The sequence below is a fragment of the Lissotriton vulgaris genome, chromosome 2_1, assembly GCF_964263255.1.
Source record: "Lissotriton vulgaris chromosome 2_1, aLisVul1.2, whole genome shotgun sequence".
NCBI classification, from domain to species: domain Eukaryota; kingdom Metazoa; phylum Chordata; class Amphibia; order Caudata; family Salamandridae; genus Lissotriton; species Lissotriton vulgaris.
In genome coordinates this window covers 843322129-843349953 of record NC_141687.1, presented here as the reverse complement: position 1 = coordinate 843349953, position 27825 = coordinate 843322129, and the positions used below count along the sequence as shown (strand labels likewise).

Sequence of the window (27825 nt, the reverse complement as noted above, 5' to 3'; positions counted from 1 at the left end):
TCATGTCACATCATCAATTTTCAACACCACATCTCTCAGTACCACACCACTCTCAACACACACACTACCACACCATACCACCCTTTCTCAGACTTTGGCACACCATATCATTAAGTCTCACCTTAAAGGTCTGTGTACCACGTCACCAAAATGCCGCATAACACTATACCTCACCTTACCACACTAAATTGCTATGTAATTACTATACAACCCAATGTAGTACAATAGCCCAAACCACACTTGACTCCCAACACCACCCTACTCCACCCACTGCAACATCACATCAGTCTAAACCATACCTACCTGCTTCTTTACATAAGTTACATCAAGACACAAGTCTGACACAGAAAATGAGGGGGTTGAACATCTAGTATACACCATCTATCTATTATTGCAAAACTCTTCCTGTCACTTTGCCGCCCCTCACAGCACCCTTGTTGTCTTCATACCTCCACACAGGACCATACATTCTATGGTATACAACACACCCTACTGTACCACAACACACCTCCTTGTTCACCATACCACATATGTCACATAGCACCACAAAATCTAACACCACACTAATGTACACCACACCAATCTATACCACACCAAAACGCAACATCCTACACATTGCACAACCGGATACAAGTATACTTATACCAGATTACAACATCCCACACGTTATACCAAGCCACATCACAGGCTATCATATTGCACTCCACCCGTCTATCAACCCCTCCCATAGTTCCCTATTGTTCCACCTCAGACTACACCACACCATGCAGTAAACGTGCCCTTCAATACCACAACTATCCATATAAGAGCAATTACATTACACATCAAAACACAGCAGAACTATACATAAATAAAGTTCACTTAGTACATATCACCACACCGCACCAGCGAACACACCAACATACCAAACAAGGCAATCTCATATTGCACCACTCCACTTCAGTCTACCTCACTACAGCTCATACACCAACATATGCCATCATGTCACATCATCAATTTTCAAGACCACATCTCTCAGTACCATACCACTCTCAACACACACACAATACCAAACAATGCCACACTTTCTCAGACTTTGGCACACCATATCATTACCTATCACCTTAAAGGTATGTGTACCACATCACCAAATGCCACATAACACCATACCTCACCTTACCACACTAAATTGCAATCTATTTCTATACAACCAAAAGAAGTACAATAGCCAAGACCACACATGACTCCCCACACCCCCTATACCACCCACTGCAATACCACATCAGTCTAAACCATGCCAACCTGCTTCTTTACACAAGTTACAGCAAGACACAAGTCTTACACAGAAAATGAGGGTGTTCAACATCTAGTATAAACCATCTATCTATTATGGCAAACCTCTTCCAGAAAAACATCACACTGCTGGACCAAACAGAGCTGTAGTAGAATATAAAATATAATGCAAACCACACAGCCCTCACCCAGAGGCATCTGCTTGTTTACATCCATAAATGGACAAACAATAAACTCGAGGCACAGGGATAGAGACACACCACCACAGTGCAAATGGAGCAAAACCACCACAAACACACTGACAACAAATCAGGAATACACAAGTCTGATTTCCCCAATAAATGAACCTTCTGTTGGAGAGCAAACTACCATAAAAATTAAGGGTATTAACAGACCATGTAAACAGTGTAGGGTGGCTAAATAAAAATACCTACCATAGCATAACAAAGAGTTATTTCCTATTTGCACAGTTGCTACTAACACAGTATCAGGTTTTACTTCCCCGCTTTCTGGACATCCAAGTCCATTTTCTTCTTTGGCTCAATACACCACAGAAAATCCTATTTTGACACAGTAAGTATGTAGATTTTAAAGGTCGTTATGGTGATGGAGGGATGTCTATCTTGGTCTGAGACACTTTAATTGCCAGAGGATTTGGAGAACAAAAATATTCTGTCATCTAGAATATGAAAGGTTTAGACTCGGCCGCAGAAGTGCTCTATGGCATGAACGGCTTCCCAGGGAGCTTGAAAGGGGTCATCTGGTGAACAAGGTTACATTAGCTCTGAAAAGCCATCAGTGATGCTAGAGCACATTTCTGATTCTGGATGCTGGCCAGGGGCTACAGCAAGCTAAAACTGTAGGTGTTCTAAGAGTATCATGATGCTACTGAACAAGCAAGTGTATCAAAATGAGCATGACAAAAAGTTTTAAGTGGGGAGCTGAAGGGATGGAAGCGGGTGAATGATAGTCTGAGACATTTTTTAGTGAAAATGTGGTTCAGTTTGCATTATGGTGCGCTATTATGAATCATGTGAATACACTGTGTCAATTTTTTTTTTTTATTGTAAAAGTTTTTATTTTTTATTGTAAGTTTTGCAATAATAGATAGATGGTGTATACTAGATGTTCAACACCCTCATTTTCTGTGTCAGACTTGTGTCTTGATGTAACTTATGTAAAGAAGCAGGTAGGTATGGTTTAGACTGATGTGATGTTGCAGTGGGTGGAGTACGGTGGTGTTGGGAGTCAAGTGTGGTTTGGGCTATTGTACTACATTGCGTTGTATAGTAATTACATAGCAATTTAGTGTGGTAAGGTGAGGTATGGTGTTATGCGGCATTTTGGTGACGTGGTACACAGACCTTTAAGGTGAGACTTAATGATATGGTGTGCCAAAGTCTGAGAAAGGGTGGTATGGTGTGGTAGTGTGTGTGTTGAGAGTGGTGTGGTACTGAGAGATGTGGTGTTGAAAATTGATGATGTGACATGATGGAATATGTTGGTGCATGATATAATGGGCTGTAGTGAGGTAGACTCAAGTGGAGTGGTGCAATATGAGATTGTCTTGTGTGGTATGTTGGTGTGTTCGGTGGTGCGGTGTGGTGATATGTACTAAGTGAACTTTGTTGTGGTATAGTTCTGCTGTGCTGGGCAATGTAATTGCTCTTGTATGGATAGTTGTGGTATTGAATGGCATGTATACTGCATGGTGTGTTGTAGTCTGATGTGGAAGCATAGGGGAACTGTGAGAAGGGTTGCTGGATGGGTGAGGTGCAATATGATAGCATGTGATGTGGCTTAGTATAAAGTGTGGGATGTTGTCATTTGGTATAACTATACTTGTATCTGGTGGTGCAATGTGTAGGATGTTGTGTTTTGGTGTGGTGTAGATTGGTGTGGTGCGCATTAGTGTGGTGTTAGACTTGTGTTGCTATGTGGCATATGTGGTATGGTGAACAGGGAGGGGTGTTGTGGTACAGTAGGGTGTGTTGTGTTGTACACCATAGACTGTATGGTCCTGTGTGGAGTTATGAAGGCAACAAGGGTGCTGTGAGGGGCGGCAAAGTGACAGGAAGAGTTTTGCCATAATAGATAGATGGTTTATACTAGATGTTGAACACCCTCCTTTTCTGTGTCAGACTTGTGTCTTGATGTAACTTATGTAAAGAAGCAGGTAGGTATGGTTTAGACTGATGTGGTGTTGCAGTGGGTGGTATAGGGCGGTGTGGGGAGTCAAGTGTGTTCTTGGCTATTGTACTACATTGGATTGTATAATATTTACATTGCAATTTAGTGTGGTAAGGTGAGGTATGGTGTTATGTGGCATTTGGTGATGTGGTACACAGACCTTTAAGGTGAGACGTATTGATATGGTGTGCCAAAGTCTGAGAAAGTATGGCATAGTGTGGTATTGTGTGTGTTGAGAGTGGTGTGGTACTGAGAGAGGTGGTGTTGAAAATTGATGATGTGACATGATGGAATATGTTGGTACATGATATAATGGGCTGTAATGAGGTAGACGAAAGTGGCGTGGTGCAATATGAGATTGTCTTGTGTGGTATGTTGGTGTGTTCGGTGGTGCGGTGTGGTGATATGTACTAAGTGAACTTTGTTGTTGTATAGTCCTGCTGTGCTGTGATGTTGCATGTAATTGCTCCTATATATGGATAGTTGTGGTATTGAATGGCATGTATACTGCATGGTGTGATGCAGCGACGGCTCGTGGAGGGAGTTACGGTGGGGCAGGAGGGTGGGGAGGGGGAGGGGCAGGGTGGAGGTTGCTAAAAACCGGCATATGGATAATTGCAGGTAAGTAAACAATTTAATTATTAAAACGAATTTCGTAGCTCGCACTGCATTGCATTTTGCGATGCAAGGCGCACTACGAAATTCGTTTTATTAATTAAATTGTTTACTTACCTGCAATTATCCATATGCCGGTTTTTAGCAACCTCCACCCTGCCCCTCCCCCTCCCCACCCTCCTGCCCCACCGTAACTCCCTCCACGAGCCGTCGCTGGTGTGATGTAGTCTGTGGTGGAACCATAGGGAACAAAGGGAGGGGTTGATGGGTGCGCTGGGGTACAATATGATAGCATGTGATATGGCTTGGTATAAAGTGTGGGATGTTATAATCTGGTATAAGTATACTTGTATCCGGTGGTGCAATGTGTAGGATGTTGCGATTTGGTGTGGTGTAGATTGGCGTGTGTTAGGTTTTGCCCTACATACTGACCCTTATTAATAAACTCCAACACATTTCCCTCACTTAGAAAGAAAACACAATACACAACACATGTCATCACTATGTATTTTATTTTCCTTTTCATGACTTGTATCATTTTACATCAGTGCCTTTTAAAAAGGTTTATTTTATTATTTTCTTTTAGTAATTGTCACTTACATTGTGCATTTCAACTTTGGCTGTGCATTATGTTGCACCAGAAACTTTACTGTTTAGGTCTGTGACAGCACCTTAGTATGATAAAGAACCAGGCACTGTCCTGATACACAGCCCACACAGTTGCATTACATACAGGCCCATGTTTATTATCCCTCAAACATTAAGTTCCTTTAGAAAGAAAGAAATGACAACTGCACAGAGGGTGTTTTTATTTATTTCCCCTATTTTGGTCTCCATAACAGACATCATTTTACATCAGAGACATTTAAAATATGTATTTATTTTTTCCTTTTCACAATAGGAATCATTTTACACCAGGCCCTTTAAACTTAGGTTGTGCAAGATATTGCACAGGCACCCTAGCAGTCTGGGGCTGATGTAGCACAGTCCAGCATGTTACAGAACACTGCCTGGACATGTTGCCAATCCCCTGCTGCTGCTTTACAAGATGACCATGTTTATCACCCCAAATACATTACCACATATGTAAAAGAAATCACAATTGCATAACCCTTGTTTTTATTTTCATAAATGCTGTCATTTTCGCCCATAGACTTTTTAAAATTAGGCAGCAAAATTACCACCATCGCAATCCAATGGCCTAACTTCCCTCCTCTTTTAGGGCCAATGGCTTTCCTTCCTACTGCTGCCTATGGCACGCCCCCACGCCTCAGGCCACCACTCAGGAACTCTATCGGCAACAGGCACGCCTCCTGGGGGGCTGGCCTATCTCCCAAAAAAGACCCTGAAACACTCTAGGGCTCCCATTCCACAGATGGACCTCGACGCTGCTCAAGCAACATCAGGCTGCAGCCTCTACTAGCCAGTGGACATGCCCAGACATGTCCCTGCTTGCCCAGGCATGTCCCTGCTGACCCAACAAACATGGCGCACAGAGGTAAGTCTCTGCTCATCCATCCCACAACCCTAAAACACCCCTCTAGGCCCTACTGGTGGCCTTGCCGCTAGCCCTAGGCCCCCCACACCATCATTCTACACCCCTTGACACACATCTATTAATTCCTGTGTGAAGGGCACTCGCACCCTACACCTGCCCCGCTTTCACCACTGCCCCTCTGGGGGGCGCCCTCAGACCCTGGACTTCCGGCCCTGGACTTCCGGCCAGGGACTTCCGGCCAGGGACTTCCGGCCAGGGACTTCCATCCGGGGACTTCCGCCCAGGGACTTCCAGACCCCGACTTCCGGGGAGGGAGTTCCAGGGAGGGACTTCCGGGGCGGGACTTCCGGCTCCTACGTCACTTCCAGGGGGCGTTCCCACCTGTCAAAAAATGAATGGTGATGAAAGCTATCATTCCTATACTACTATTGGTGTCGCAAGGAGGGCCCAATGAAAAGTGACGTAGAGCTGTTTTCACGCAGCCGTGCGTCACTTTTCATAAATGAGGCCAACAGAATGCATGTCCAATGCAAGAATATTTAGCGCAGGGCTTTAAGTGAGCCAAGTCTCACCGGGTCTGAGGACCTACAGTTTTTTAAAGGGGGGGCTCAAAACAGGTCTCTATCGGGTTCTGTTTTTTGCCCTATCCTGGACTGCAGTGACAGCAGTCCGGAAAAAAGTGCCAGGGCACAAAACAGAGCCCGCTAGAGACCGTTTCGAGACAGCAGGCACATCATGTGCGCTGCTGACGCTGCTCTCCGTTCGATACCTGTTACGATCACTATAAATCGTTCCACACGAGCCGAGAAGTGACGCAGCTCTCAGCACACATAGGTGCAGGTAATATGTTTAAACACATACACACCCCGCTCACTAAGGATAAATGGGGTTACACAAAGAAGCTTTATTAACAGTTCACAAGTCAAACTGCGCAAATCTGAAGGCAGCAAAAATATAAACAGGTGAATCTGAAAGCCTTAAAAAATAACTTCCGAAGGGCCACTCGTTCTTTTATTTCATGTGTAAACTTACACTACATTTGTCCAACAAATGTCTTTTAAATACATGTGGTGAAGAAAGGATCAGGCTAGTCCCGATTTACAGTGACGTACCATGTAATATGAGTGACAATGTTGAAAACACTCTTTACAGGGCACAGGAGGACATCACCACAAGGGGAATCAGTAATGAAGCCATTTACAGTTGTTGGCACATTTGTAAACTGCATCTACTGCCTTCTCTTCCCCTCTTTCTTTTCCACAAACATTAATTTCTGAAAAACATGAAATTTGGATTTCCCTCAATTGTGGTTGTCTGCCACCAGGTGGGGGACCTCCTCTGGACACCCATTAGATTTGTACCACTCTGGCGCCATCAGTGAGAAAGACCAAGTGAGCACTCGGTCCAATAAGGAAATCATCAACCCCACCACTCTACTGTGGACATTATTTTAAGAAGGATTCCAGAGTACTTAACACATTATATATTCCAGGCAAGGTCCCCAGATTACTGTACACATTACTAGGGGGAGATCAGAACCCCAGAGCGCCTCTGCACATTACCCAGAGAGGATCCCAGAGTACTGAACACATTACCCGGAGATGACCCCAGAGTACTGTACACATTACCCAGAGAGGACCTCAGAGTACTGTGCACATTACCCGGAGAGGACCCCAGAGTACTGTACACATTACCCGGAGATGACCCCAGAGTCCTCTGCACATTTTCCAGAGAGGACCTCAGAGAACTGTGCACATTACCCAGAGAGGACCCCAGAGTACTGTACACATTACCCGGAGATGACCCCAGAGTACTGTACACATTACCCGGAGAGGACCTCATAGTCCTCTTCACATTACTCGGAGAGGACCCCAGAGAACTGTGACATTACCCAGAGAGGACCACAGAGTACTGTACACATTACCCGGAGAGGACCCCAGAGTACTGTACACATTACCCGGAGAGGACCTCTGAGTCCTCTGCACATTACCCGGAGCGGACCCCAGAGAACTGTGACAATACCCAGAGAGGACCACAGAGTACTGTACACATTACCTGGAGAGGACCTCAGAGTACTGTTCACATTTCCTGGAGAGACCTCAGAGTACTGTACTCATTTCCTGGAGAGGACCTCAGAGTACTGTACACATTACCCAGAGAGGACACCAGAGTACTGTACACATTACCCGGAGAGGACCTTAGAGTATTGAACACATTACCTGGACAGGACCTCAGAGTACTGTACACATTACCCGGAGAGGACCTCAAAGTACTGCACACATTACCTAGAGGAGAGCATACCTCCAGAGTCTTCTGCACATTACCCAGAGGGGACGCTAGAGTACTGTGCACATTACCCATAGAGGACCCCAGAGTACTGTAGACATTACCCAGCGGAGAACAGATCGCAGAGTCCTCTGCACATTACCCGGAGAGGACCCCAGAGAACTGGGCACACCCAGAGAGGACCTCAGAGTACTGAACACATTACCCGGAGAAGACCTCAGAGTACTGTACACATTACCCGGAGAGAACCTCAGAGTACTGTACACATTACCTGGAGGAGAGCATACCTCCAGAGTCTTCTGCACATTACCCAGAGGGGCCCCTAGATTACTGTACACAATACCCGTAGATGACCCCCTAGTACTGTACACATTACCAGTGGGAGAAAAAAACTCCAAAGTCCTCAGCACATTACCTGGAGAGGATCCCAGAGTACTGAATACATTACCCGGAGAGGACCCCAGAGTACTGTACACATTTCCTGGAGAGGACCTCAGAGTACTGCACTCATTACCGGGAGAGGACCCCAGAGAACTGTGCACATTACGCAGAGAGGACCTCAGAGTACTCAATACATTACCCGGAGAAGACCTCAGAGTATTGTACACATTAACCGGAGAGGACCTCAGAGTACTGTACACATTACCTGGAGGAAAGCATACCTCCAGAGTCTTCTGCACATTACCCAGAGGGGACCCTAGAGTACTGTACACAATACCTGTAGAGGACCCCATAGCACTGTAGACATTACCAGGCTGAGAACAAAACTCCAGAGTCCTCTGCACATTACCTGTATAGGATCCCAGAGTACTGAACACATTACCCAGAGATGACCCCAGAGTACTGTACATATTACCCAGAGAGGACCTCAGAGTACTGTACACATTGCCCAGAGAGGACCTCAGAGTACTGTACACCTTACCCGGAGAGGTCCCCAGAGTACTGCACACATTACCCAGAGATGACCCCAGAGTACTGTACACATTACCCAGAGCGGACCTCAGAGTACTGTATACATTGCCTAGAGAGGACCTCAGAGTATTGTACACATTACCCAGAGAGGACCCTAGAGTACTGTACACATTACCTGGAGAGGACCTCAGAGTACTGTACTCATTACCTGGAGGAGAGCAGACCTCAGAGTACTGTACACCTTACCCGGAGAGGTCCCCAGAGTACTGCACACATTACCCAGAGATGACCCCAGAGTACTGTACACATTACCCAGAGCGGACCTCAGAGTACTGTATACATTGCCTAGAGAGGACCTCAGAGTACTGTACACATTACCCGGAGAGGGCCCCAGAGTACTGTACACATTACCCAGAGAGGACCCTAGAGTACTGTACAAAATACCTGTAGAGGACCCCAGAGTACTGAACATATTACCCAGATAGGACCTCAGAGTACTTTACACATTACCCGTAAAGGACCTCAGAGTACTGTACACATTACCCAGGGGAGAACAGAACCCCAGAGCCCTCTGCATATTACCCGGAGAGGACCCCAGAGAACTGTACACATTACCCGGAGAGGACCTCAGAGTACTGTACACATTACCTGGAGGAGGTCATACCTCCAGAGTCTTCTGCACATTACCGAGAGAGGACCCTAGAGTACTGTACACAATACCTGTTGAGGACCCCAGAGTAGTACACATTACCCAGAGAGCACCCTAGAGTACTGTACACATTACCCGGAGAGGACCTCAGAGTACTGTTCACATTTCCTGGAGAGACCTCAGAGTACTGTACTCATTACCTGTAGAAGACCTCAGGAGTACTGTACACATTTCCTGGAGAGGACCTCAGAGTACTGTACACATTACCCAGAGAGGACCCCAGAGTACTGTACACATTACCTGGAGGAGAGCATACCTCTAGAGGACCCTAGAGTACTGTTCACAATACTCGTAGAGGACCCCAGAGTACTGTACACATGACCAGGGGGGAAGCAAAACTCCAGACACCTCTGCACATTACCCAGAGAGGACCCCAGAGTACTTTACACATTACCCGGAGAGGACCTCAGAGTACTGAACACATTACCCAGAGAGGACCTCAGAGTACTGTACACATTTCCTGGAGAGGACCTCATAGTACTGTACACATTACCTGGAGGAAAGCATACCTCCAGAGTCTTCTGCACATTACCCAGAGAGGACCCTGAAGTACTGTGCACAATACCTGTAGAGGACCCCAGAGTACTGAACATATTACCCAGATAGGACCTCAGAGTACTGCACATATTACCAGGGGGAGAACGGAACCCCAGAGCATCTGCACATTACCCAGAGAGGATCCCAGAGTACTGCACACATTACCCGGAGATGACCACAGAGTACTGTGCACATTACCTGGAGAGAACCCCCGAGTCCTCAGCACATTACCCGGAGAGGATCCCAGAATACTAAACATATTACCCAGAGATGACCCCAGAGTACTGTACACATTACCTGGAGAGAACCTCAGAGTACTGTACACATTACCCAGAGAGGACCTCAGAGTACTGTACACATTTCCCAGAGAGGACCTCAGAGTACTGTACACATTACCAGGAGAGGACCCTGAAGTACTGTACACAATACCTGTAGAGGAACCCCAGAGTACTGAACATATTCCCAGATAGGACCTCAGAGTACTGTTCACATTACCAGGGGGAGAACAGAACCCCAGAGCCTCTGCATATTACCCAGAGAGGATCCCAGAGTACTGAACACATTACCCGGAGATGACCCCAGAGTACTGTACACATTACCAGGAGAGGACCTCGGAGTTCTATGCGCATTACCCGGAGAGGACCCCAGAGTACTTTACACATTACCCAGGGGAGAACAGAACTCCAGAGTCCTCTGAACATTACCCGGAGAGGACACCAGAGAACTGTGACATTACCCAGAGAGGACCACAAAGTACTGTACACATTACCCGGAGAGGACCCCAGAGTAGTGTACATTACCCAGAGCGGACCCTAGAGTACTGAACACATTACCCAGAGAGGACCTCAGAGTACTGTACACATTTCCTGGAGAGGACCTCAGAGTACTCTACTCATTACCCGGAGAGGACCTCAGAGTACTGTACACATTTCCTGGAGAGGACCTTAGAGTACTGTACACATTACCCGGAGAGGACCTCAGAGTACTGTACACATTACCTGGAGGAGAGCATACCTCCAGAGTCTTCTGCACATTACCTAGAGAGGACCCCATAGTACTGTACACATTACCAGGGGGAGAACAGAACCCCAGAGCCTCTGCACATTACCCAGAGAGGATCTCAGAGTACTGAACACATTACCCGGAGATGACACCAGAGTACTGTACACATTACCCAGAGAGGGCCTCAGAGTACTGTGCACATTACCCTGATAGGACCCCAGAGTACTGTACACATTACCCGGAGATGACCCCAGAGTACTGTACATGTTACCCGGAGAGGACCTCAGAGTCCTCTGCGCATTACCTGGAGGAGGTCATACCTCCAGAGTCTTCTGCACATTACCCAGAGAGGAACCTAGAGTACTGTACACAATACCCTTAGAGGACCCCAGAGTACTGTACACATTACCAGGGGGAAAACAAAACTCCAGAGACCTCTGCACATTACCCGGAGAGGATCCCTGAGTACTAAACACATTACCCAGAGATGACCCCAGAGTATTGTACACATTACCCGGAGAGGACCTCAGAGTACTCTACATATTTCCTGTAGAAGACCTCAGAGTACTGTACACATTACCTGGAGGAGAGCATACCTCCAGAGTCTTCGGCACATTACCCAGAGAGGACCCTAGAGTACTGTACCCAATACCTGTAGAGGACCCCAGAGTACTGAACATTTTACCCAGATAGGACCTCAGAGTACTTTACACATTACCCGTAAAGGACCTCAGAGTACTGTAAGCATTACCCAGGGGAGAACAGAACCCCAGAGTCCTCTGCACATTACCCCGGAGGACCGCAGAGAACTGCGCACATTACCCAGAGAGGACCTCAGAATACTGAACACATTACCTGGAGAGGACCTCAGAGTACCGTACACATTACCTGGAGGAGAGCATACCTCCAGAGTCTTCTGCACATTACCCAGTGAGGACCCTAGAGTACTGTACACAATACCTGTAGAGGACCCCAGAGTACTGAACATATTACCCAGATAGAACCTCAGAGTACTGTACACATTACCCGTAAAGAACCTCAGAGTACTGTACACATTCCCCAGGGGGGAACAGAACCCCAGAGTCCTCTGCACATCACACGGAGAGGACCCCATAGTACTGAACACATTATCCAGCGATGACCCCAGAGTACTGTACACATTACCTGGAGAGGACCTCAGAGTACTGTACACATTACCCAGAGAGCACCTCAGAGTACAGTACACATTGCCAAGAGAGGACTTCAGAGTACTGTACACATTACCCGGAGAGGACCCCAGAGTACTGTACACATTACCCAGAGAGTACCCTAGATTACTGTACACATTACCCGGAGAGGACCTCAGAGTACTGAACACATTACCCAGAGAGGACCTCAGAGTACTGTACACATTTCCTGGAGAGGACCTCAGAGTACTGTACACATTACCTGGAGGAGAGCATACATCCAGAGTCTTCTGCACATTACCCAGAGAGGACCCTGAAGTACTGTACACAATACCTGTAGAGGACCCCTGAGTACTCAACATATTACCCAGATAGGACCTCAGAGTACTGTACACATTACCTGGAGGAGAGCATAACTCCAGAGTCCTCTGCACATTACCCAGGAAGGACCCCAGAGTACTGTACACATTACCCGCAGAGGACCCCAGAGTACTGTACACATTACCCGGAGAAGATCCCAGAGTACTGTACACTTTACCCGGGAGAAGACCTTAGGCCCCCTGAGTTGTAGTGATTCACATTCATATATTTCCTGTGAACATGCATTTGCCTACACCAGCACAAGGGCCATCCAAAGAAAATCAGAGGTCAACTACGGAACATTTTAAGGCCACCCATGCGAAGACCAGGATTTTCTTAATATTTTGTCTTCTAGGCTGACCTAATCTTATCTCACGAACTGGGAATGAACCAGATAGCCCAGTCATGGTTAGGAAGCTCTGAACTCACTCAAGGACTTTCCATTGCCAATTTCTTTGTGATGAGTGCTTACTTTTGTGTTTCTCAAATATATATATTTATATTTTTTTGTAGGATTCAGTCAAATTTGTTCAAGAAAACTTCAAGAAGAGAGAATGCGTCTACTTCATCAAGGACCCCAGATCAACGTAAGTCTGTCTGTTTCCTGTCTATCTTTTCTGCGTTTGGTTGCCTGTAGCCCTGTTCTGCTGCCCAAATGGAATACAATATGTTGTAAATACACTTGTGACTAGCTCCTTCCTCTACCCTGCAGCCAAACCTGTTGACGTCCAGCACTTGTTTAAAACGTAACCAAAGAAAAATAGAGAACATGCATCTTTTCACCAAGGTTGAGTTCCTATTTTCGAATCTTGGTTGACCGCACTAGATAGTGATCTCCACATCCCTTTTATCGCTGTCCCACCAAATTCCAAGACAAGTTTCATACTACAGTGGTTCCTTTGCCCCGACTCTCCCAGACATGCAGTAAGCCTGCTTTGTTGCAGATTGGGCGTGCTAAAATATTTAATGCTGAAAAAATAAATTAAGTCCCTGTGGTGATGTGAGTACTTTTCTCTAGTACAGATGATTTGATATTGTGATGGCTGGACCTACAAAGCACACCCTACCCCTTGAAGAGAGTTTGGCTTCATGCGGCGGTGAGACGTGCTGCTTTAGACACATGTCATAAGCCTGCTCCCAGAATTCTAAGCTCCCTGGGCTAAACAAAGTCAGTGTCCCAGAAGGGGGAATAGAGGTTGGGAAAGGAGTCAATACATTATCTAAGAGGAAATCGTCTTCCTTTTTGAACACTGAATTTAAGTCTAAAAACACAATTGTGAAGAGTAAAACCAAGGTGAATACTAAGGATTCTAAATCACTACATCCAGCAGGCTCAAAAATTACTCCTTCACTTCGTTCCTACTTTAAAGTCGTTCCTCAGATTTTACATCTTCCTGAAGTCATGGATGATCCAGTTATGGCATCAACCTTAGAGGCCAATTCCTTATCTTATTGCCAACCCGCCGTGCCAGCAGATACATCATTATCTGGGGTGAAAGACCAAGCTGAGAAGTATCCTAGTCAAGCAATAGAAACAGTTGTAACTACTGACTTAGCAGCAAGCCCACAAGGCACGCTTGATCCAGAAATAGAGCGACAGCCTGCACTGCCTACGCAGTCTCTCCTGTTAGAACAATCTCTGCCCCAGTCTTCATCCATGCAAGGGCTGAGCTTACCTCAAGCTCTTACTACAGTGTACTCTAAAGAGGCTGAAGAATTAGATTCTACTTAGTTGGGAGGCGCATCTGGGGGTGTAGATGTAGATGACTCTGCTGTCCCTGTCTCACTTGACCCTAACTCATTATTGGCCCCTTCCTCCTCCTCTCCCCTCCGATGACGGCAGCCTCTGTTCTGGAGATGTTTTCAGCTCTTACTCTGGAGATAAGAAAAGGATTCGCGGAATCATCTTTTAATCAACTAGAGTTCAAAAACTATTGTGAGACACTCGACAATAAAATTGAAGGTCTCACTATAAGAACTGGAGTGTTAGAAGAGACGGTTGGCATTCATTCAATCTACTTGGATCAAGTGAAGGAAGACATTAAGAAACTCACAAGGGAAGATCTGGCTCTCAGCGAGAGGATGGAGTCTCTTGAAAACGATGCGAGAAGGGGGAACATCCGTATTTTGCATGTTCCGGAAGGATCTGAAGGGTCAGATATCAAACAATACATCGTTTCATTACTGAAAGATGCACTGTCTCTAGAACACACTCCCGCAGAACTGTTGGCCGATATTTAGAGGGTACACAGAGATCCCTTCAAACTGAATCCACAGAGGTCTAAACCTCGCAAAATCTTAGTCAATTTTCACACTTATGTCTTAAAGGAACGCATCCTAAATATGGCCTTGAAACAAAAGTCTTTGTCAGGCAAAGGTTTTACTTTTTTGATAAGATCGGACCTTTCCAGAATAACACTTGAAAAGCAATGAGAATTTGGGAGGCGCCTGGATGCTTTCAGAAAATTGGGCGCAACAGCTCAGCTCATGTTTCGGGCAGCCCTTAAAGTAATGTACAACAACAAGATGTATAACATCAGGTCCGTGCAAGCAGCTGATGAGTAACTAATGGATCTGGGCAAAGGGGCCCGCAAGGTTTAACATTAGGCCCCCATTTTTAAAACCTCAACTGCTTAAACAGATACTTCCAGTAAATCCTCCATTTTTTCAATATGGAATTCAAGAGGTAGATGCACCTATATATATATGCACTACACATGCACTAGCCAAAAGGCTCATAGTTTCAATTATTTTTTTTCTTTATTTCAAAAACTTTTTATTCACTCTTTATTAGTCACTTGAATAGTGAGCCGTTGAACTTTCTTGCAGGGGCTCAACCGGTGGGGCACTATCTACTGGACATTGTTCCGGTTAGAAAATGCAAGGGTTCTTCACGGGGGGAGGGGCTCTCACCCTGAGGGGGTGAGCGCGAAGGGGTGGCAAAAATATAAAAAAGTCCTCAATAACCTAAATAGTAGTTTTTGGAATGGTAATTCACATATCATACACAATTATTGTAAGCAAGTTATCAACGTGACTATAAATATTTTCTTTGGTATAGTATTTTTTCATCGTGCTTTACTGATTAAGAGATGAGTAGTGTAGGTTTTCTTTCCTGGAACGTCAATGGCCTCCGCACCAAGCCCCGAGCCAATAGAATTCTACAATATCTGAAGGACTCGGATGCGCAGGTCATGGTGTTGCAGGAAAACCACTTAACCCATTCTGAACTGTCTGTACTTATTAAGAAGAATAGATGGATTGATTTTACGGTCTCTTCCACTCAAACTTCTCATACAAGAGGTGTTGCGATTATTTTAAAAAAAAGGAGTTAAAGCTAAGTTAATTTCACAGGCGGTTGATTCTTCTGGCAGATGGGCCATAGCCTCAGTTTTAATCGCGGGGTTTTCCGTTACAATAGTTGGCCATTATGGTCCGAATCAGGATGACCCCTCTTCATTGGAAACAATTTTCTTGCACCTACTTTCCATTTCAGGACCTATAATTTTATGTATTAAATCTTTTATTGAGCAAAAATAATCGTCTCACACCTCTCAACATCGTCCGTGCTGGCTCCGAGAGGAGGTGGCCTAGTTCCAGGGCCGTGCTGGCGCCCGATACGCCCCCATCTGGGTCTGTTCAGTTAACACAGCAAGCCGCCTACAAGCCATCAGGGCCGGCCGCGTCAAAAGAGGTGCTGTAGAGGTGCAAGCTATGCCAATAATAGTGCAAGAATGAATAGGAATCCCCAACTTGGAACTTAAGACAACCCCCAGGGAGCCCCCCCCTCCCTCACCCTCCCCTCTCCTTGTCCATTAATGAGGTATAGTCAATAGGGCATCGTTGACGCTCTACAAGTCAATCAGTGCTGCACGTGTTGGGGCTCTGAGCTTATGCGTGCGTGTCTTGGGCTCCGGTAGTTGGGTCTCCGCAAGGCGCAGCAGCCGGAGATAGCGGGGGCAACTCACCTCCCTGAACTCCCCGGTCAGTAGGGTAAGGAAGGGCTGCCATAGCGCTGCAAAGTCCGCTCCCCTCCCCGCTGAGGCCAGCGACAGCTTCTCCATACCCAGGATTGCCCAGAGACGATGCAACCAACCCAGCTGTTGCGGGGCCTGGACGGCTCTCCAGTGGGCTACAATGTTCTAAACCGCCGCCCCTAGCGCCAGCGCTATCAGTTTCCCCCTCCAAGATTTCAGGGGGTACATGAGGGTGTTTGGGAGGCCCAAGATGATGTAGGCTGGGAATCGAGGGAGCTGCGTGTCCAGATGGGAGTCAATCAGGTCCAGAATAGGGGTCCAGTATGAACGGAGCCTGTCGCAGCCCCACAGCAAGTGCTCTAGCGTCCCCAGCTCTCCACAGCCCCTCCAACATCTGTCGCTAACCTGGGTGTCCCACCGATGTAGCCTCTCGGGTGTGTGGTACCAGTATGTGGCGACTTTGGTCAGCGTCTCGGTGAGGCCTGTGTGATGTGCTGAGTGTCGTGCCCTGTAGTAAATCCCTTCCCATTCTTTCATTGTGAGGTGTCGCCCTATATCTCTCTCCCATCTAGCCCTTCCTGCGTTGTATGTGTGAATATTAATGAGTAGTTGTTGGTAGAGATCTGAGATTAGTTTTTTATCTGATGTGCGGGTCAGCAGCCACTTTTCATAGGGCGTGAGATGTCGTCCGGCACCCGGTTGGATCGAGGGATGAAGCACCCAGTGTCGCACTTGCAGGTACTGTAGGCGATCTGTCTCGGCAATGCCATAATCCGCCTTCACTTTGTGGAACGGGAGGACACCCTTGATGTCAAACATGTGGCCCACATCTCTGCAGGGAGTCGCTCTCCATGCCGCGTACGCCCTGGTGTCCAGGCCAGGCGTAAAATCCGGGTTGTCGAAAATTGGGGTCATCGGCGAGGGAAAGGAGGTCAATCCCTTCGCCACGGCCACTCTGTCCCACACCTCTAGGACTGTGCTCGTGATTTTAGAGGCATAGAGGTTAGGGGGTCTATGACGGCGAGGCAGGAATGGAATGCCCTGTAGTGTGCGACCGGCTACCGCCTGGTCTTAGAAGAGCCAGTGCTTGCCCGACTCTAATTGATGCCACTCCACAAGTGTGCTCAACTGTGCCGCCTGAAAGTATAATGTGAGATCGGGTATACCAACCCCCCCGTGATCAGGAGGCAGAGCGGCGAGGCTATGCTTGAACCGCGGTCGCCGGCCGTTCCAGATGAACCGCGATAATTCTGCTTGGGTTTGTTGAAGCCACCCGGTCGGTGGTCTCAAGGGGAGCGTCTGGAACAAGTATAGAATCTGGGGCAGCAACGTCATTTTGACCGCTGCGATCCGACCCAGCCAGGATAACGTGAGGGGCCTCCAGTGCCGTAACTGATCCCGGAGTTTCTTCGTGAGCGTCTCGTAATTGGTCCGAGCTGTACCCTGCACCGTCGGGGTCAGGTGAACGCCCAAATAGGAGATGGAGGTGTCGGACCACTGCACTTTGAACTCCGCTTTGATCTCCTCCAGGATGTCCGGCCGCAGCGAGATGTTCAGGGCCTCCGACTTCGCTTCGTTGATCTTAAAACCCGACGCCAGTGCGAAGGCACGGAGTTCCGCAAAGAGTGCGCGCAGGGACTGAACCGGGTTGCTGAGGGACAGTAGGATATCGTCTGCATACAGACTGATTTTGTGCGTATCTCCGCCGAATGGAATGCCCGAGATGAGTTCGTGGTGTCGCACTCCCTGTGCCATTGGCTCCATATAGAGTGCGAACAAGAGCGGAGAGAGTGGGCAACCTTGACGGGTGCCCCTGCCGATGTCAAACCTCGGGGAGGTATGGCCATTCACTCGCACTGTGGCGTTGGGTCGGTGGTAACAGTTAAATATGCGGTGGCGGAGGGTGTCTCCGAACCCGAAGTGCCGCAGTACTTGGTCGAGGTAAGGCCAGTGCACCCTGTCAAATGCTTTCTCAGCATCGATCGTGAGCAGCATGCAGCCTGGTCTCGTGCGTGAGCCGGCCTCAATGAGGTGGAGGACTCGCCGGGTGTTGTCGCTGGTCTGTCTTCGGGGGAATGAAGCCTGACTGGTCGGGGTCTATCAGTTGCTGCATGTATGGCGCTATGCAACTTGCGAGGATGCCGGTGTAGAGCTTCAGATCGATGTTTATCAGAGAGATGGGCCTGTAGGAGCCGCATTTGGTTGGGTCGCGGCCAGGTTTGGGAATCACGGAGATGGACGCCTCGAGCAGGTCCGGGGAGATGGCACCGGGCTGGTCAAAGGTGTTGAACAGGTCACGCAAGATGGGGGCAATCTGAGGGCAGAATGCCTTATAAAAGGCTGCTGTGTAGCCGTCCGGCCCCGGGGATTTCCCCACCTTGAGGCGAGATATCGCCGAAATGACCTCCTCAAGGCCTATGGGCCGATCCAGGAAGTCCGCTTGCGCCTGGTTGAGGGTGGGGAGTGCAGCGCCTCGTAGATAATCCACACCGGCCGTCATATCCAGGCGGTCTGCATCATATAGGGTGGCATAAAAGTCGCCGAAGGCCGCTCCTATGGCCGCGTCCTCCGTGATCTGGGCGCCAGGAGCAGCCTGGAGGGAGCGTACCTGCTGCCTCTGCGTCTGAGCCCGTAGCCTGCTCGCCAAGAGCTTCCCACATCTATCGCCCCCGGTGTAGTATGCGTGTTTGAGGCGCATGGCGGCATATTCCGCCACATCCTGGTCCAGGGCAGCCAGCATCTTCATCTCGGTGCACAACTGGTGCCACGCCCGCGCGGCCCCAGTGCGCTGGTGCATCTGTTCCAGTTCCGCCACCCGTTGGGTGAGTTCGGCCCTTTTCAGCGCCCTCTCCCTATTGTTTGCTGCGGCGATGGAGATAATTTCGCCCCGGAGGACTGCCTTGAGCGCCGCCCATTGCGTGGCTTTAGTCGTGTCCCCATTTGCATTATGCGTCAAGAATTGAGTGATCGCAGTTTTAAGCCTATCTTGCGTGCCCTGTATCTGCAGAAGCCCATCCCGAAACGCCTCCAGTGTCGTTGGGGTGCCGGTGTGGGTGCCATCTGAAAGGTTGCCGTCACTGGAGAATGGTCCGACAACGAAGCCGGGAGTATCTCCACGTCTTTGGCCTGTGCTGTCAGCTGGGAGGAGCACAAGAAGTAGTCTAACCTCGCGTAGGTCTTGCGTGCCGCTGAGTAGTATGTGTAGGCAGTCGTATGTGGGTGAGTGTGTCTCCATAGGTCAACGAGGCCTAGCTCAGCAATGTAAGAGTGCCCTGATGTTGATAGTGCCCCCACCTGTCCGAGTCTCTGACCTGAGCGATCTGTGGTGTTGTGGAACACTAGGTTGAGGTCTCCACCAAGTAGCAAGTGTGGGTGTGCAGTGGCCGTGGCTGTCTTTAGTGCTGTAAGTAAGAACTTTTCCTGGCCCTCGTTCGGTGCGTAGACAGAGCCCACTAGCAATGTTTGGCCCGCAATCTGGAAACTATGGAGGAGGAGCCGTCCCTTAACCTCAGCCTCTTTCTGCATCATCCTCTCCCCAAAGGACTTGGCTACCAATATTGCCACCCCGGCCACTTTCTTCTGGGAGGAAGAGAAAAACTGCCAGGGAAAGGAGCGCGGCTTAAGTTGGTGTTGGTCTTTAGAGACGAGGTGCGTCTCCTGCAGGAGGCAGATGTCTGCTTTCGAGTGCTCTAAGAAGGACAATATCGCTTTTCGCTTGATTGGGTTGTTGAGGCCCCGCACGTTAAGTGAAAGAATAGTTAAGTGACGTGTCATGGCGGGAACAGTACGGGTGGTGCTGGGCCTCGCCTTCGGATTGCGGGCGTGTGCCATAGACCAACAACTTGCTGGCGCGTGTGCGCCCGTTGACCTCATCTGCATGTTTGAAACGCCCTGGACAAGGAGAGCCATCCCTCCCCTCCCCCCTCCAACTCAACCCCCCCCATCCCCAACACCCCCAACTTCCCCCTCCCGGCCCACCCCCAGTCCCCGTATCCCAACTATGAAAAGAGTTCGATCAAACACAGTCCCAGGTCCAGGTAACAGTCCACTGGACCCGTGGTAAGTTGTAACCTTGACGTGTAGGCAGTGACAACGGTGTTGACGGACAAAGTTTTTCCCCATCTGCTGTTGTGGGTGAATGGTCAGGTGTCCGCAGGGAAAGTGTGCGAAGTCCGAAGCCTCCGCCCCCACCGCCGGTTCAAGCAGCCCCGGCCTCCTCGAATCCGTCCGTACCAGCGCTCTACTAGGTTGGGGGTCAGCCAATGTCCGGCTTCACCAAGCCCTGTGCTACGGATTCCACCGCTGCTCGTTGACCCTCATCGATCTCCGTCGCCGCGGGGCGCCGCGGTCTGTGGCGGCGTCGTTGCTGCTTCCATCGCCCGGTTGTATCTTCACCAGTAGCACCACCACCCGCGGGGTCCTCGTCCACTGTCGGCATCTCAATGCCCAGGAGGTCACAGGCCTCCCTGAGCGAACGCAGTTGGTGGAGGTTGTTGCCGAGCTTAAACACCAGGCGGAAGGGGGGCCCCCAGCTGTAAGAGATATTGCGTTTTCTTAGTTCCGCCGTGACTGGCCGAAAGATGCGCCGCTTCTCCAGGATAAGGGCAGCGAGATCTTGATACAGGGTCGGGGAGTGCTCACCAAAGGTGACTGGCGCCATTTGGCGCGCTTTGTTGAGGATCTCTTCTTTGGTCCTAAAGTCTTGCACACACACCAGGATGTCAGCTGGATGGGCCGTGTTAGCTCTAGGTGGGCCAGTCCAGTGGACCCTGTCCAGTCCCAGGGGGGAGTCTGCCGGCCGACCCAGAACGTGGTTGAACAGCCCCTGGGTGAATTGAAAGAGATCTTCGTGTCCGGAGAGTGCTTCACCCCCCTGATCCTGATGTTGTGTCTCCTGGAGCGGTTCTCCAAATCCTCAGCATGCGTCTGGAGGTCCACTTGCTGGTCATGGATGCGTACCAGTTCTTGCCGCAGTGCTTCAAGTTCCGCGTCCCTCGTGTCGCTTTTTGTCTCTAGGTCAGCCACTCTCTCTCCAATGGCGTCGGTGTCGCGGCGCACCTCCTTTATCTCTTCCTGGAGTTCCTTCTTCAGGGCGTGGATGTCCTCGCGTAGCCGATAAACAGGGACTCCAAGAAGGAGCGCGTAACGGGGCCCTCTGGGTCCGTCTTCCCCAAGGACGGTGAGTCTGTGGCCTTTTTCTCGGTGGGCACCCGGTGGCCGGTCGTCGCGACGTCCGTCCGTTTCCCCATCGTGCCAGGGGTGAAGAGCTCAGTGATAGTGCGGTCTTTCCGGGTCCTCCCTTTGGACATGACCCCGTGGGGCCCACTCCAGTGCTTCGGTCGGTCACCTCTAGCTTCGGTGGCTTGCGAGACATAGCACCCTAAGTGCGCCAGTGGCTCGCAGAGTCAGGCACGTGGGTGGCCCAAGGATCAGCGAGACCAGGTGCCAAAGTCAGGCCAGCACCGAGGAGACCGGGCGGGCACAGGGCCCCGGGTTGCCGCACGGGCAGTAGAGGTTCTAGGCGCAGGCCGCAGTGCCTACGCGCAGGGTCAGGGCAGTTTCTAGCCACGTGCCAGCAGTCACTGGGCAGGTCGGGTCCCCGCTGTTCGCCGTGGTGCCAGGTGTGGGCGAGTGTCCTGCCCGGTGCTTGCCGTCAGGGGTGCAGGGTGGTGATATCAGGCTGCGGAGGAGGGGAATGTAGGGCCAACAGAAGGCGCCGACCAAGGCGCGGCAGTGCGTTCCACAAAATGGCGGGCCCCCGTGTCGTTCGGCCACCGCCGGGCGGAGGGCAAAGCGGGCGATCCGCGGCGTGGGGAGACCGGTGCCCTCGCTTCAGTCCCCTCGTCACCCCCTCTCCTCCAGTTCCGCCCCCCTGGGCGCGGGGGGTCATCCGTCCAGACCCTGCACCTCACCTCCGTGTGTGGGCCGGTTCCAGCAGGCGCCGCTCTCCTCTCCGCCGGCCGGCCGCAGCGGTCTCGGCAGTCGTCAGGGCTGGAGCGGTTCCGTCCTTTGGGGGTGACGGCGGGCCCGCAGAAGCCTCCGCACGGGGATTGCCGGAGGCCTCGCGCACCGCCGCGCGGGCCGGACCCACCGCCACCACAGCCGCCCACTCGGATCACCACCGAGGCGGCTTTCGGGCTCCGCCCACCACGGCCTCTCTCTCGTTCCTCCGCTCCTGGTAGGCCCCAACGGCCGCCGCAGTGCCGGGCGGTCTCGATGGGAACCAGCCGCCGTCAGCCGACTGCTCTCACCGCCGGTGCATTCGCCACAGCAACACCGATGTCAGGCACTCCAGGAGACCTCCGGGGCCTGGGCAGGTGCTGTGCTAGTGCTAAATTACGGCGACCAGCGGCGGGAGCTCGGCGGGAGCTCGGCAGAGCACGTCCGCTCACACCGCCATCTTGGCCACGCCTCAGGACCTATAATTTAGCCGGCGATTTAAATATCGTGTTGGACCCTGTCTTGGACAAGTCCCCTAATAACCGATCTTTGGTTCTGTCTTAGACTAGAGCCTTTTTACTAGACGCTATGAGGCAGCATGGGTTTGTGGATGTCTGGCGACAGAGGTCAGGAAAACAACAGGGGGTCTCCTATCGGAATCTTAAATATCATCATAAGTCAAGGATTGATTATATTTTGATCACTCAAAGACTGGTTGATTCCGTCAAAACAATAGAATACTTTCCTTCGCACCTCTCAGACCATTCTGCGGTCAAATTGGTGTTAGGTTTCCGTAGTAAAAAAAAACCGACTACGTGGTCCTTTGATCGCTCTCTCCTTACTAATGTGGAGGATATCTCGTATCTAAAGTCGGAGACTCAGAACTTCTTTTTGTCAACTAATGGCACTGCCTCAAATAGAATTATTTGGGACTGGTTTAAGGCAACGTTGAGAGGGCTGATTGTTGCTAAAGTCGTCTTTCGGAGGAAGAATTATAACAAAAAGATTTCCTCTATCGAATCAGATATGGCTCGTGTTCAACATGAGATCGACATTAACAGCACAGCTTCAGGGTCTATTTTAGATCCTCTTCATAATCAACTGTCGAATTTGAAAGGAAGTTTGGCTTCGATCTTAAATCTGAGGGTTCAACAGAGATGGGAAGCCAGTAAGTTGGCACACTTCGAATATAGTGAAGGCGCTGGTAAATTACTGGCTTGGAAGACCAAAGTAGCTCAGGTCCGGAACAACATTGCATCTATAAAAGTAGGAAACATTAATCTTTCTTCAGATGATGAAATTAGGAAGGCATTTAGGGAATTCTTCCAAGAAATATATCAAGAAGACAAAGTAATATCGGCTGAGTCCATTAAGAGCTGGTTGAACAATATCATTCTACCCTCTTTTTCTCATGAACAATCCCAATTCTTGGATAAACCCATCACAGAGGGTGAGGTGATATCTGCCATTAAGAGAGCTAAGAAGGGGAAGACGTCCGGACCCGATGGGCTGCCAGCTGAGTTATATAAGATCTTGGACTCAGAGATCGCTCCTTTCCTCACTAAGCTGTTTAATCAAATTCCTTTAGAAGGAATGTCCCCTCCAACATCTTGGGATAACGCCTCTATTACACTTATTTTAAAACCGGGTAACCTAAGTAGGCGTGTGGGTCGTACAGGCCAATTTCCATTCTGAACGTGGATTATAAAATCTTTACCACAGTTCTATCTTCAAGATTGGCCGATATCGCACCTTCTGTCCTTCATTCGGATCAAAAGGGGTTCTTAAAGGGCAGACAAATATATGAATTAACCTATGATTTAATTGATGCCATAGATATCGCAACATCCAATAATCTTCCATTGGCGGCCCTTACGCTGGACGCAACCAAGGCTTTCAACAGGGTTAATTGGGTGTACCTGTCAGAGGCCTTGGCCAAGTTCGGTGTCGGGGAAAGGTTCCGTAGGGTGATTGGCCTGTTGTATAGTAATCCCTCTGCATCCCTTCTCATCAATGGTGATCTATCGAGCCCTTTTTCCATCACTAGGGGAACCCGACAGGGATGCCCGCTCTCCCCCTTGCTTTTTGATTTCTACATTGAGCCTTTTGCGCAATATCTAAGGGAGGAGGTCTCCATCAAACCTTTCTATTATCAAGGCTGGAAGAGGAAGGTGGCATTATATGCCGATGATGTGCTTATCTTAACATCAGAAGCCACTACGGCTCTTCCGGCTATCGTGAAACTGGCTCATGCTTTTGGATAAGTGTCGGGTTATGAAATTAACGCAGCCAAAACTGAAATGCTTGTTTGGAATGATGAGAACCCTCCAACAGAACTTCAACGAGGCAGTTCAATGAGATATCTAGGCTTGACAATAGTAAAAGATATTAATAAAATAGTCCAAGTCAATTTGTCTACAGTTCTTAAAGATTGCTGCAAGCTTCTCCAATCATGGTCACACCTGCCTCTTTCATTAATAGGTAGAGCCAATCTTATCAAAATGTCTATTCTTCCAAAAATTTCTTTTTAATTTAACACCATTCCTTTATACTTTGATCAAAATACCTTAGCCAAGTTTCAATCAAATATCTCATTCTTTATTTGAAACAATCATCTTCCACGGATCGCCTGGAAAAAACTAAGACGGCGACGTGATATGGGTGGCTTGGCAGCTCCAGATCTAAAAATCTATGCTTGGGCCTTTCAATTATCCCACTCACGAATGCTGTTGAAGGGTCCAGTAGCCTCGGGGGTGGGTCTTATGTATGCAGCTATGTTGGAGGGGGAAAGAATTAAATTGAAGACCCTACAAGGTCTTGCCAGAACATGGGCTGAAGTCATGAAATCCATAAAAGTAAATTACTTTTGTGAAAAAACTCCGTTGTGGGACTTGCCTGAAAACCCTGCCTGGCTTGATGTCACTCTAGCAATTCCTCTGAGAGAGGCAAACTTGGAAGTGTGGGGTGACCTCTTTTATGAGGGAGATCTACTTTCGTGGGAACATCTGCAAGCCAAGGTTGGCCCTAATTTTTCACGATTCAAATATATACAGATTCACAGCTGGACTGTAGCCTATAAAGCATCCCCTGCCAATAAGAATAAGTTTAAACTCGCAGGGTATAGCCCATTTATCTCTGATTTACTAAGCAGCGGTCCAGCAAAGAAGGAAATATCTAAATGGTATAAGTTTATTCTGGATGAGTCAGATGGGGACTTTGTTCTGCCAGATTAATTATGGGGTTTTGTTCTGATGGATCAGAATTTACAAAATCTTTGGATGACTTCTTTTGAGCTTCTGTGGAACATTGTCAAGCCGTCCTGGCTTCGCCGAAATCATATTTTTACCCTGCATAGGGCATATTATTCCCCTCTAAGACTATCTAAATTCGCAGGAGGCCAGTCAGTGTCTTGCACTAAGTGTGGTTTGATCGCTGCTTCGGATACACATATGTTTTTTGAATGCCCAGTATTAACCACATTTTGGGAGGATATCAGCAATTCCCTCACAGAATCATTGGGAAGACCTGTCACCATGGATTTGCCTCTAATAGTATTTGGAGTCCTAGAAGGCGTACAACACCCAGCCAGATGTCTAGTCTTCTATGCCATCCTGCTTGCAAGGAGAGAGATCTGCAGGAAGTGAAAAGACCCTTTACCTCCTACTTTTAGAGACTGGCAAAATTCAGCATTGCAGACCTCAGTTACAGATCTGGCCAGATCTGGTAATCTCAGAAAAAGGGCCTTTTGGCATCTACTCTCATGGCTTCATTGACTCATCCGGGTTTTTTTTCCCCCGGGTCCAATGATTGATCTCCTATGGTGCCTCTATATTTTGTACCAATGGAACAGCCGTTATCCGGTTCATGCCCGGGCCCCACTTGGCTGCTAAAACTACCCCAAGGTTTGCCACAGATTGGTAAATCATGGACTCTGTGCCTCTTTGGAATACGGTCGAAAGCTGAGGGACAGTTGGCCCCCACAAGACTTGTGTCCCTTCGATTTTTTCAGATAAACTGAGACAGCTATTCTCCGTTAATTCCTTTTGGTACTTTGTCTATATGGTGGTTATGAGGACAACAAAAAAACAAAACAAAAAAAAAAGAATTCTAAGCTCCCATTTTTTATGGCCTACTACTTATGTATCTTAAAGAGTCCATGTAATAAATCCTGTACAATAACAAATGTACAGTATTCTGTTATTCTGAGAGGCGTTCATTTTCACTGCTGCTTCTCACCATCAATGTGCTCTCTTTGATTTAGTCCGTGATCAGCCCTAGGTGCATTTTCAAATGTATGAAAATAAAACACAGATTCATGCCGGTCTCAAAGACAGTTCCAAAAAGAAAGATGGTTAACATTTCTGAGTGACTCCATCACACCCATCACTGGATGATAAAAAGCTTCCTCTGATCAAATGGAACTGTGAGTAAACGGAGTGTATTACATGATGTGGCTGTGCGATCTCACTGTGTAATATGCTTATCAACCACTTTAGGACCCTTAGGTTTTGTCTGCAAAACACTCAGCTCAACCCTGGGTAGCTGTTGCACTGAGCAGGAAGGCTTACAGAGAGGAACAAGTGTAAAGCATTTAAGCCGCTCCAAAACAATTGAAGAAGAAATTGACAAGACACTCAAGAAATCCAACAGCAATTTATACATTTAGACTGTTCTTAAAAAAGAATTTAGACACTAGAATGAAAAAGATTCACTGGCGGTTCCAGAGATATTGATTTTACAAGCAATAATAAATCGAAAGTGATTTTATTCAACCACAAACAAGTCTTTGCAAAGTCAACTAATTGAAAACTTAGAAACGTTTTCAAAAGAAAACATAGGTAAGTGTCAATGTGGTTGGTTAGAAATACTTGGGGCAACCAACTCCAGCAGTCGGGGGACCAGCAAGGCCCTCAAGAAGAGTTACTTTCCCAGAGGAAGAAGTCCTTCAGCAGCTTCAAGCACTCTATCCACAGTAAAATGGATTCTTATGCAGTGGTCCTGATGGAAGGGAGGAAGGAAGTCGAAGATGCTCAAAGTAGCTGCGGTCTGGCTGAAGTCCAGTCTCCAATGGAATACCAGTCATCCGTTGTCACAGTCAGAGGCCAGTCCTTCCTGAGTCAATAACTCACTGTTGAGGGTCCCAAAAACTCTACAACAGCACTCCTGGATTCAGTGAACTCATGTGCGTTGGTTCTTGGTCCTTGGTGCTGCCCAGCAGCAGTCGTAGTGGCTTGAGGGCTTTGGGTACCAACTTGCCCCAACCGACGTCTTCAGCTGTTGTGTCCCTGTGCTGCAAACAGGGGGCCAGTGATTGGGACCCTGGCGTCTCTTGGTTTCACTGGCCTCTGGAGACGATCCTTG

General features: G+C 48.6%; 1 protein-coding gene across 1 annotated transcript in view; it reads left to right on the top strand.

Moving 5' to 3' along the window:
* The window catches only part of TRPM8 (transient receptor potential cation channel subfamily M member 8), a 336947-nt gene that overhangs the window by 37891 nt on the left and 271231 nt on the right, over window positions 1-27825 (top strand). Inside the window, exon 2 of the mRNA XM_086958714.1 lies at window positions 13061-13134. Coding sequence (XP_086814840.1) covers window positions 13061-13134 — 74 coding nt within the window. The remainder of the gene's footprint in view (window positions 1-13060; window positions 13135-27825) is intronic.